This window comes from Heterodontus francisci, chromosome 7 (assembly GCF_036365525.1).
Source record: "Heterodontus francisci isolate sHetFra1 chromosome 7, sHetFra1.hap1, whole genome shotgun sequence".
Lineage (NCBI taxonomy): Eukaryota > Metazoa > Chordata > Chondrichthyes > Heterodontiformes > Heterodontidae > Heterodontus > Heterodontus francisci.
This window is the reverse complement of record NC_090377.1, coordinates 75904732-75917664: the sequence shown is the minus strand read 5'-3', so window position 1 is coordinate 75917664 and position 12933 is coordinate 75904732. Positions and strand designations below refer to the sequence as shown.

The 12933-nt window shown below is 40.7% G+C and overlaps 1 protein-coding gene across 1 annotated transcript in view; it reads left to right on the top strand.

Moving 5' to 3' along the window:
- Nucleotides 1-12933, top strand: part of chn1 (chimerin 1) — a 248469-nt gene that overhangs the window by 194236 nt on the left and 41300 nt on the right. Inside the window, exons 8-9 of the mRNA XM_068035449.1 lie at nucleotides 4153-4230; nucleotides 6433-6517. Of these exons, the coding sequence (XP_067891550.1) occupies nucleotides 4153-4230; nucleotides 6433-6517 (163 nt within the window). The remainder of the gene's footprint in view (nucleotides 1-4152; nucleotides 4231-6432; nucleotides 6518-12933) is intronic.

Here is a 12933-nt window from a genome sequence, read left to right as displayed (position 1 = left end):
CTCTATCTTTTCTGAACACTTTATATCTTTGTATATATGCTCTGAACAGGCTCCAGAAGCTGGCCGAGCGCGTCTACCCTGAGGCACAGTGTGGCTTTCGTGCAGAGAGATCGACTATTGACATGCTGTTCTCCCTTCGTCAGATACAGGAGAAATGCCGTGAACAACAGATGCCCCTCTACATTGCTTTCATTGATCTCACCAAAGCCTTTGACCTCGTCAGCAGACGTGGTCTCTTCAGACTACTAGAAAAGATCGGATGTCCACCAAAGCTACTAAGTATCATCACCTCATTCCATGACAATATGAAAGGCACAATTCAACATGGTGGCTCCTCATCAGAGCCCTTTCCTATCCTGAGTGGTGTGAAACAGGGCTGTGTTCTCGCACCCACACTTTTTGGGATTTTCTTCTCCCTGCTGCTTTCACATGCGTTCAAATCCTCTGAAGAAGGAATTTTCCTCCACACAAGATCAGGGGGCAGGTTGTTCAACCTTGCCCGTCTAAGAGCGAAGTCCAAAGTACAGAAAGTCCTCATCAGAGAACTCCTCTTTGCTGACGATGCTGCTTTAACATCTCACACTGAAGAATGCCTGCAGAGTCTCATCGACAGGTTTGCGTCTGCCTGCAATGAATTTGGCCTAACCATCAGCCTCAAGAAAACGAACATCATGGGGCAGGATGTCAGAAATGCTCCATCCATCAATATTGGCGACCACGCTCTGGAAGTGGTTCAAGAGTTCACCTACCTAGGCTCAACTATCACCAGTAACCTGTCTCTAGATGCAGAAATCAACAAGCGCATGGGTAAGGCTTCCACTGCTATGTTCAGACTGGCCAAGAGAGTGTGGGAAAATGGCGCACTGACACGGAACACAAAAGTCCGAGTGTATCAGGCCTGTGTCCTCAGTACCTTGCTCTACGGCAGCGAGGCCTGGACAACGTATGCCAGCCAAGAGCGACGTCTCAATTCATTCCATCTTCGCTGCCTTCGGAGAATACTTGGCATCAGGTGGCAGGACTATATCTCCAACACAGAAGTCCTTGAAGCGGCCAACATCCCCAGCTTATACACACTACTGAGTCAGCGGCGCTTGAGATGGCTTGGCCATGTGAGCCGCATGGAAGATGGCAGGATCCCCAAAGACACATTGTACAGCGAGCTCGCCACTGGTATCAGACCCACCGGCCGTCCATGTCTCCGTTATAAAGACGTCTGCAAACGCGACATGAAATCGTGTGACATTGATCACAAGTCGTGGGAGTCAGTTGCCAGCATTCGCCAGAGCTGGCGGGCAGCCATAAAGACAGGGCTAAATTGTGGCGAGTCGAAGAGACTTAGTAGTTGGCAGGAAAAAAGACAGAGGCGCAAGGGGAGAGCCAACTGTGCAACAGCCCCAACAAACAAATTTCTCTGCAGCACCTGTGGAAGAGCCTGTCACTCCAGAATTGGCCTTTATAGCCACTCCAGGCGCTGCTTCACAAACCACTGACCACCTCCAGGCGCGTATCCATTGTCTCTCGAGATAAGGAGGCCCAAAAGAATATTAAGCACCCTGACCTCGCCGTTTTTAAGTCACATTTCCATTATTGCCACTACATCATAATCCCATACTGCTATTTGTGATTGTAGCTCACCAGCCTTATTCACCACACTTTGGACTGGATTTTGTACTGGAAGCGGGCTCCTGGCGCCAGGCCGGAAACATTATATTAATTAATATTTTAATACTTCCATATGGAGTTAATTAATTATATTAATTCGTGTTTTAATACCTCCGTGTGGAGTTCCGAGGCAGGAACCTGGTCGGGAGGGGGAAGGAATAACATTTCCAGGGCAGGAGGAGCAGGGGGGGGAGCAGGGAAAACAATTTTGATTGGATGTGGGGATGGTAGGAAGGGGTTGAAGGGCAAAAGTTTGAAGGTCAGGGGTAAAGTTCGGGTAGGGAAAAGGGCATGTTTTGTTTATCTCAGGCAATGAAATGAGCATTGGGGGGGCCTTGGGGAAGGGCCTCTGTCACATAAGTTATTATTTATTAAAAATTACTACTCATACACCTTTAAAAATTGTAATTTTTGTTAAGGGCTTAAAGCCCTTTAAATGGCGCAGCATCTGCATAGCGACGCCGGATGCTGTTGCCGGGGACGGCTGCTCTGCCCCCTCTATTTAAATCAGCCTCTGCGCATAGTATCGCAAGGGCTGTGCTCCGGCCCTTCCATGTCGGAAGGCCGCTGAGTTGAAAGCACGCTGCCGCAGAGCGTGGCATGCAAATAAAATCCATCCCTATATTACTCCATATGGAGTTCCGAAGGCGCGTGAGAGACGAACTGCGGCCGTAAAATCAGTGTGGGATGGCCACTGCCAGCAGGAAAGTGAATTTGCATCTAATTTAGTATAATTTGCATATGCATATGAAGGCCCCGCTGCTTGGCGGCGAGGGGGCCGCATTGAGCTCTCCCCACTGCCGGTAGTATGTGACGGGCCCTTCTCAACATCTCGCGTCGAGTCGGGCCTCTCCCCGCAGAATTGTACGGGGCCCCCCTCCCCCCCGCCGCAACCCACAGCGTCAAGGGGCTCGTAAAATTCAACCCATAGTTTCTGGACAATAGTCTTCAGAATAGGAAAAGGCATTTGCTTTTGAACATAGAGCTAAAATTCTTTAAATGTCTAAAGCAAGTATCAATGCAAACTGCCAAAACAACAAAAAAAGTCTTACAGGTCAGCATTCGACCTGCAATTCAAAATAGTTTATTTTATATTTAATGTAATTTTATGCTATTGATTCACCATATCCACAATTATATTAATTAATGTTTTAATACCTCACCAAAAATTTATATTACCAAAAAATGTAAGTTCATGATAAATGAAGTGTCACACAAACCAACTGCTTTCTGAAGATAAAGAGAAATGGAAAATCTTAATATTATTTGATTTGGTTATCAAAATGAGACATTTCTCCAATAACTAATCCTGTTTCTGGAGAACAGCCCCCTGAGTATATTCCAGTCTGAAATGCATAATACACTTCTAATTTGAATATATTCATGAACATGAGAAAAGAGACTAAACCATGGTTCTATTTTGTTTCTGTTCACAAGTAGTAATGTTTTAGAATATTAAAGCTGATATAATTGTACTTGTAAATAAAAAGGTGTTCAATATTTAGATAAACAATGTTATGAAATATTTTAAATACTTTTTAAGAGTGTATAAGAGGAAAATATATACAGAATTGGTTACAAGATTCATTTAAAATACAGTTACATGGCGTGTTTTTAATGATGCATGACTCATTCATTGCTCATTATTTGCCTACTGATGGTTGTTTTTTAATCCAACATGATGAAAGCACACAGTCCTCAGGAACAATGGATCAGTGCCAGGGATTGCTATTGGTTGGCTGATTTCTTAATATGACCTGACTAATCCACTGTGCCTGCTGAAACCCAGCCCCCATCCCCCTCCCCCACCCCACGAGATTAAGGTTGTCAGCAGCTTGGTATCCGCAATCTGGTTGAAGGCACGACTTGGAGCATCTTTAATTCAGGAGATCATCTGAAAAGTGCAGGGGAAAATGACCTTAAATGGGTGCTAAAGCTGACCCACTCAGCTTTTAAGTACCGTTTACAAATGAGTTGCTTGGTGGATAGACTGACTTGGATTTTATCTGTTGAAAGGAGAATACTTCAAGTCGTATGCTAGTTTATTTACGATTTACCTTGCATTTGAAAAGAAAATGTATGACAAGATCTGTTGTAAACCAGGATAATGAAAGCTTGACTACTTTATAAGTTGCCTTTTGAAAAATGTAGCACATCACATAGAGTTCCCTTTCAGCAGAACATAATCTAAGTCTCTTCATTGTTATAGTTTGAATTGTCTAAAATTTATTAGCCTTTAAAAACCAATTTACAGATTTTAACCTGGAAAGTTATTAGTTCAGGTTGGTCATAAAATTGCAAAGTACTAGCAAGATGCCATCTAAGGAATCTTGGTCAGGAAGAAAACCTTATAAATTCCTAATTCGTGAGCCTAAACAAGAGAAACATCAGCAGGATGTTTTGGTAGCAGCTCTAGGATTGAAGATGGGACCCCAAAAAGCATCCTCACCTCTGTGGCAACCACTAAAACTGTTTGCTTATTCACAGTTGACTTCACTTGTTCGAAGAGCCACTCTGAAGGAAAATGAACGGATTCCAAAATATGAGAAAGTACATAATTTTAAGGTAAGGAATTAAAATTAATATAGTTAGCAATGAACAGATGTGTACGTTTTCAAATATATATTTTAGATGTCAATTTATTGAGATTTTTTATTAATAATAGTCATTGTATGGTAGAATTGTTTATCATGAACTAAACTCTGGTTATTATCATGAATTTGAGGTTTTTTTTCAGTGTTACAATCAAACAATTACTGAACTAAACTGTTTCATTCAAACTTTGTTTACATTGTCATGCAGTTGTTAAATTTGCATCATTATTCAAAAGAATTTACTGCATGTTACATTATGTTGCCCGGGCCAATTTGTTCAAAATCCAAACATAGATTTCCTTTAAAGGATAAATTATAGCATCCATGAAATTAAACAATCAAGGGCATAACCTAAGCAGCTTTCTCCCATTCAGATATAAAGAACAGCACAATTTTAGGGAGAGTAAAATGTGCATTCTGTCAGTTCTTTGGAAGTATGCATTAGCTTTATGAAATTAATTTTATATAGAATTTGAACTTCACTTAAAATTACAGCTACATTTCTCTCACCTAGACAAACATTAGATCGTTTTGATATTAGTTGCAGATGATCTGCTTCTAATTTGGGTTGTCTCGACTAGTACTAGCATCTGGCCTACATCATTATTTCTAGTGAAACCTTCCTTTGCTAATGAGGTGATTGTGCTGAAAAGTACAAAGGTAGCTGGCGTACATGAAATTACTCACTAGTAAAATATCCTATTTCTTGTATTTTCTTTTAGCGACCTTCCTTCCAGCTTATAAGTAGAAAATGGTCCCAATAGACATATGTGTTTCCATCTTTATTCCTTTGCTAATGGAATAGATGTGAATAGATAATGAGATAATAGATAATGTGAGATAATTATAATTCTATTTTTCTCTGTATATTGGCTTATGGTTATTGCTAAACTGCATTTTTAGTGAAGGGTAGTACAGCATGTTGTGCCTCAAGCATTGATTGTTTAAGTTTGTTTCTAAATATTTATGACCATGCATTCAGTTAGAAAATATTTGCAGGAGTCATTAATTCCTTGTTGTGCTTTTCCAAAAACTGTTTTTCAGCTGTTGTGATTTTGTTGGAGGAAGTAACTGCTTTAGTTTCCAGTATTCAGTAACCTTGTATTGTGTAGTCAGGTTTTCCAATTTTATGAACGAAAATGCTTAAGTATTATCAGTTTGTTTCCACTTTAGAGCCGCTGCCATAATTTGTTTTTCTAATGTTTAACTTAAACGTCATCACCTGATTCAGTTAACTTGCTTGGCTTCATTTCGACATGAAAGAGTTAATGTTATCCAAGTACATTTGGTTGTCATAGTGCTTTTTCCCAGAGATCAGAGTAAACACTACTTTATTTGATGGGAATGTGACTCAAAATTAATGTTGGTACCTAGTATCTTTAATGTTATTCATGACTGTGTGCTTTTTCATTAATGTTCTTAGTAGTATACAATCACAATCAGAAAAACAGTTTATCCCTAATAATCTGCTCATTTACATCACCACAAAGGAAAATTTTACTTAGGTTTCTGTGCAGAAAAAGTTGCAAATTTCTAGTCTGGTAAAATTCATGTCATATCTCTGTTTCACTTCAGATTGATTTGTGTCAGTATATTCCAGGTGCTTTACCAACTGCACGTCTGATTTTAAAAATAACTGGCTAATTTAATGCAATTGTAATGCTTTTATTTTGATATTTCTGCAATACCGTTTAATTAAAATATTCCATTTTGTTCTTGAGTATCCAAAAATGCTAATACCACTGCAGTAGCATCACTGATAGTTGCCATGGTAACTCTCCTCCACTCATGTAGCCACCTACAGACATTGCTCTCTATTTAATATGTTGCATAAGATATATTATCACTAACAAAAATGCACTCAGTGACCATGCATTTTGTATTTACCTTTCAATTTTTTTAATTGATAACATAAAGCCAACTAAACTTGTAAGAAAAAAATGTGTTGCGAGCAGCTGGACCTTACGTAACGACTTCAAACTCTACAATTCCTATGTTGGCTGCTTTAACTCTTCTATAACCATTATTTTAAGACTTTTCTTCTCTTCAGGTTTGTTATAATGTATTTTATTCAAACAATTCACTTGAATAATTCTTGGTGTTAATCTGATCATTAAAGCTCTAATTTTGTTGCATGATCTTATTTCCTTAATATTGCACTGATACGTTGCAGGTTCACACATTCCGAGGGCCTCATTGGTGTGAGTACTGTGCCAATTTTATGTGGGGTCTGATTGCTCAGGGCGTGAAATGTGCAGGTACTTTATATCTCTTTTCTTCATATTTCTTTTTCTTCATATTTTCTTCATATTTCTTTTTCTTTTGTGGGAGAGGGGCAAAAGAAATGTATTTATTTTCTTTCATTCAATGTTTCTTTAAATATTTAAATTTACCAGTAAGGCTAACAGCCCTTGAAAGATGGCGTCAGCTGCCTGTGCGCAGGCCCCGGGGAAAGACAGCCCGCCCCCTCCACGTGATCGGGGGGGGGGTGGTGAAGTGGGGGGCAGCCCACCCCGGCTATTTAAATGAGCCGCTATACTTGGAATCGTAGCGGCTCTTTGGCGTGCGGACCACACAGGCAGGCTGCCATTATTTGCGGCGGGCTTATAAAATTCAGCCCATGATGTTCAAATGCTACATTTATCATACACTCAATAGGTGACTAGCCTTTTGTGCACGACAATGTGGTGGGTGTCTCCAATCTGTATTCCATAACAATGTAATCTAAGATGTGACATGAAGAAGTTAGCTATCGTATAACATTTTACACAATTCAAATGACTGCACAACATGAATGATATTTATTGCAGGGGCACAGCAGTATCAGCAACACGCCACAGCAACTTTCATCTGAAAACATTACAGACTGTCAGCATTACTTCTGCGAAAACAAGCACCCACATTTGCATTAATTACTCTTTACTTAAAGTATCTGGAAAAATGAAGGTGTTGAAATGTATTCAGTAGGTATGTAAAGAGAAACCGTTGATTGTGATTTAGCTTTATTCCTAGGCCTTTTATCTGTGTGATACCTAATATGTTTCATTGTACATGAGCCTTAATTACAAAGACCAATTCAACTCTTCCCTTACTAAGAAGATATAGTCAGAAACAGAGCAAAGATATGGTTTCAGAATTATGTTCTGTTCAATTTAACATAGCATAGTACAGTTAAAAATTATAGTATTGCAGCTTTAGCTATTCAGGTTTAAGAATTACAATACACTTTTGGCCAAGTTGGCCCTTTCCATTTACATAGCAAAATAACATGTAGTACTCATGCACTATCTGTTTAAGTGTATCTGTTTGGAAGATTCTAAGATACAAACGTACAACCTCATTAAACATAGTGGTTTAGCTGCTATATTGGAAAAATTCATTTCATTAGAACATTGAAAGTTAAGAGAAGATCTGATAGAGATGTTCAAAATTTTGAAGGATTTTTATAGGGTATAAGGGGAAAAGCTATTTCCTGCCAGCCAATTGATTTGTAACAAAAGAATATAAATTAAGATAATCACAAAAAGAACCAAAGAGAAGTTAGAGGAATTTCTTTACACAAAGGCTTGTTAAGACATGTAATGCCCTACCAAAAACTATGACAATGGCTTGTTCATAGAAATATACTTTGTTCAAAAATCTTATTAGAAGTAGATGGAGTTTAATTGAGAACCATTTGGCCAAACTACTTGCTTTGTTCTGTGAATGTTCCATTAAGAGAAAATAATTTTGCAAGTCAGATGACAAATAGAATTAGTTCTGTTATTTATTAGATGGTACTGCTGACACTGCAAGGAATAGTTCCTGGATCTATGATTGTATGATTGAAAGCTTTAGTTTATTTTTTAAGTTTCTTTCTGGATTTTCATTGTTCTTCATACTTCAAAAATCCTATTTAAAAAACTAAAGTGTAACACTAATTTTCATATAGGTTGGTAGAATTTTACAGTGCAGAACCAGGCCATTTGATGTATCGCTCCTGTACCAGCTCTCAAAGAGCTATCCACTTAGTTGTATTCACTTACCCCACCATACCCTTTAAAATTTTTCTTTTCCAATTATTTATTCAGAAAATTGTGTGATGGGTTACAGATGGATGGTTTATGTACTTGCAGCATATTTGAATAGCATAGATGAACTAGATGATTTCTCTGTCCTTCTTGTCATATATTTGTATGACTCTTAGTTTTGTTATTGTGTCTTAGCCGGGTAAAATAACCTATTGAAATAGTTGCATGATCATAGGAAATAGGAGCTGGAGTAGGCCATTTGGCCCGTCGAGTCTGCTCCGCCATTCAACAGATCATGGCTGATCATCTACCTCAACGCCAATTTTCCCCATATCCCTTGATGCCATTAGTATCCAGAATACTGTCAATTTCTGTCTTGAACATGCTCAATGATTGTGCTTCCACAGCTCTCTGGGGTAAAGAATTCCACAGATTCACCACCCTCTGAGTAAAGAAATACCTCCTCATCTCAGTCTTAAATGGCCTGCTCCTTATTCTGAGATTGTGTCCCCTTGATCTAGACTCACCAACCAGAGGAAACATCCTATCCACATCTATGCTGTCACGCTCTTTAAGAATTTCGTAAGTTTCAATGAGATCACCTCTCATTTTTCGAAACTAGAGAATTCAGGTCCAGTTTCCTCAATCTCTCCTCATAAGACAATTCTGCCATCTCAGCGGTTAGTCTGGTGATAAGGAGACCAAAACTGTACACAGTACTCCAGGGGAAGTCTCACCAAGGCTTTAAATTGAAGCAGTACATCTTTACTCGTACTCAAATCCCCTTGCAATGAAGGCCAACATACCATTTGCCTTCGTCATTGCTTGCTGCACCTACATGTTAGCTTGTAGTGGCTCATGAACGAGGTCACCCAGGTGACATCTTTGGACATCAACACTTCCCAACCTCTCACCATTTAAGAAATACTCTGCCTTTCTGTTTTTCGACCAAAATGGATCAGTTCACACTTATTCACATTATATTCCATCTGCCATATTCTTGCCTATTCAGATAGCATGTCCAAGTCCCCTTGAAGCCTCCTTACATCCTCCTCACAACTTACATTCCCTCCAAGATTTGTGTCATCAGCAAATTTGGAAATATTACAATTGGTCCCCATATCCAAATCATTTATATAGATTGTGAACAGCTGTGGCCCAAGCACTGATCCTTGCGGTACCCCACTAGTAACAGTCTGCCATCCTGAGAATGACCCGTTTAATCCTACTCTCTGATTTCTGTCTGCAAACCAATTCTCAATCTATTGCAGTATGTTAACACCCCCCCCCCCCACCCACCCCAATCCCATGTGCTCTAATTTTGTTTACTAACCTCCTGTGTGGGACTTTATCAAAAGCCTTCTGAAAATCCAAATATACCTCATCCACTAGTTTTCCTTTATCTATGCTACAAGTAACATCCTCAAAAAACTCCAACAGGTTTGTCAAACATGATTTCCCTTTCAGAAATCCATGTTGACTCTGCCTAATCATATCATTATTTTCCAAGAGTCAGTTATCTCATCCTTTATAATAGATTGTAACATTCTCCCTACTACTGATATCAAACTAACAGGTCTGTAGTTCTCCGTTTTCTCTCTCGCTCCCTTCTTAAATAGTGGGGTTACATTTGCTACTTTCCAGTCTGCAGGAACCCTTCCAGAATCTAAGATAACCACCAATGCACCCACTATCTCTATAGCCACCTCTTTCAATACTCTGGGATGTAGCTCATCTGCTGCAGGGGATTTATCAACTTTCAATCCAATTAATCTTTCGAGTACTACCTCTTTATTGGTACTAATTACTTTCAGTTCCTCATTTTTACTAGTCCCTTGGTTCCCTAGTATTTCTGGGAGACTTTCGCTGTTTTCCTCCGTGAAGACAGACACAAAGTAATTGTTTAGTCTCTCCGCTATTTCCTCATTCTCCACCACAAACTCTCCTGTCTCCGCCTGCAATGGACCCACATTTGTCCTTGCTAATCGTTTCCTTTTCACATACCTAAAGAAGCTTTTACAGTCCACCTTTATGTTTCTAGCTAGCTTGCATTCATAATCTCTTTTCCTTTTCTTTTATCTTCATGCTCTCTTCCCCTTTCTTTATGTGTTTGCTATGTATTTATCTGCTATGATTCTGGTGCATAGTGTTACGACCAGGTGAGGAGGGTTCTAGGGGTTCCCTCTCAGCCTTTGTCTGGTCTACCCGTAACAGGGTTTAATTTTTAAAAACACCATGTTTTAGCTCACCCTCTGAATCCTTGTTCACCGCTTTCCAGTTGTAAGGCAAATAAATCAATTCAGACAGGTTTTCTTAGATTTAAATAGGAAAGATGGAAGTTTATTAATCTTAAACTCTAATTCGGGTAACGACTACGAGTACACGACGTGACCACACTAGCATGCATACGCGATAAACACACATGCAGATACAGAAAAGTAGAAGGAATAAAGGGGAAAAGTTTGAGGCAATCTCTGGATTATAGTTACAGTCCTTTAAGTTCAATGTGGAGTCTTTGGTTGCTGATGAGTCTTGCTGTTTGTTGGGGCCCAGTGTACGCTTCAACTTGTTTCGATAGCGGAGTCTTGAGGTTTACATGTCTTCCGTGGGTCCGGTGGCTTGGAAGAAAGAGAGAGAGAGAGACAGCCAGGAGAGAGGCTTTCTTGTTCCAGCTTCAGTTTCAAACTGCCGTCTCGATTCAAGAGGTCCTGTGCCTAGTTCAAAAGCCTGGATCAGCCAGTCAGTCATGTGACCAGCTGGCTTAATCAGTCCTATCTTTGTGGATTGTATCATTTTAGCAGACCCTGGAATGCGAGCTTCCTTACACCTTCAATGTCTGGCGATCGAAAGCCATTTGGGTTAATTGGAGCACGGAGTATTTCTTTGTCTCCACAAGCACCGTCTCTTAGTATGCAAATGTCCTCCAGTCAAAGGATTGGTGATCTCTTTAACAAGTCATTTCTTCACTCTAGCAACAGTTTAAAATCAATTATCATACGACAAAATTAATATGCCTCATTCTTGGCAGCTGGGGGAGTCTGCATTGACACCTCCACACCCAGAGGAATGAAATGCAATTTTTTTTTTAAAAGCACAATTCATTAAAAGGGACTGGAGAGGAACTAAGTACAGGAAAACACACATGCATCTCTCTCATTCATTCAAAAATCCGAACAGTTCTTACAGCCTGCCTTTTCTTGGCGGCATTGCTGCTTTAAACTACTCTTTTTGGCATCCCAATAAACATGTGATTTTTGGAGAGGTTTTTTCAGCTTGCTCATTTCCATGACTGCCTACGGTGTCTTTATTCTTGTTGAGGTCTGCAGGGGGAGGGTTAGGTTCAATTAGCCCTAGGTTGGAGTTCTGCTCAGGGGTGGCGGCAGTGGGTGGTTCCACTCTGAACTCCGTTTCAGTGCTTGGATGAATCATGCAAGGGCTTTTCACCTTTAGGGGGTTGCTGGTTCCCTTTTTTCCTGACTGTGAGGGAGGAGTCTTTGTTAATCTTTCCTTTGTCCTCTGGGACACTCCTGCTTACAGGTATTTGTCCAGATTCTGCTGCACTCCACTGCGGCATTTCAACTAGGTGAGGCATCACCCTCACGGTTTCTCTGCCTTCTTGAGGACTTTCCTTGTCTCTGCAGGTTCCTGTAAATGCTTAGCAACTCTGGTGGGGTGTTTCTAGTGTCTGCATTTACATAGGAGAATGTGGGGTCTAATTTTTCAAATATTTTGGGGTTGGCTTACCAAACAGTAGGGGTTTTCATCCGGGATTCTTCCTGGACTTCCTTTAACCTGCCCTCGGTCCCTTTTTTCCCATTCCTTTCTAACCTTTTGCCAGCCTTGTGCCTGCTTGTCCCTTTTTGTTTTCGGTAGGGGTTCCTTACATTTCACCAGCCCTCTGCTGGAGCGTCCTCCAAACACCGAAACAGGACTTAGGGGTGCAGATTTCACTGTAGGTTGGGGTTTCCCCTCAACCTGGTACAGGTTAGAGTATGGCTACCCAACCCGAACCCGACAGGACCCAATGACGTGTCTGGTTTGGGTCGGGTCGCACATCCGGGTGTGGCAGTCGGGTTGGGCTGGGTCGGACGCACTCTATCACCACTTCCGGTAAGTGACTCCAATGTTAATGTACCTTTTGGACTAGTGAGTTTGTTCAGTTACAGTTTTTTAAAGCTTGTGCCGACACGTAACAAAGTGAAAAACAGAAGGTAGGTTAACTGATGGTCAAGTCGAGCGCGGGAAAAAAATGAAAGGACTTGGGCCGGGTTGGGCTCGGGGTCGGATGTGGTTCTGTCGGACTCGGGTTGCGTTTCATTTGCAGACCCGAGCTGGCCTTTAGCACAGGTGGCAACTTCTACAGTATTCCACCACATTTTTGTGGCGTTTTGGCCAGTCAAACTACTGTCTTATGTGGGCTTTGGTTTTTCATATACCAACCTGTACAGCCACTGCAATCTCATGGGCCATTCTTACTATTTCTCTCCAGTACCTCTGCGGCATCACTAACTGATGAACCACTGTCCACTCCTTGCTCTCAGGTCTGAGGAGAACTCCACTTCCTCATCAGAACCTCATTCTTTAAATAGTAGCAATCGGGGTCTCCCTCCGCTTCAATTTCAGACTGGGCAGCCTGTGCTAACTCTGTCAATACTGGGTCAGCT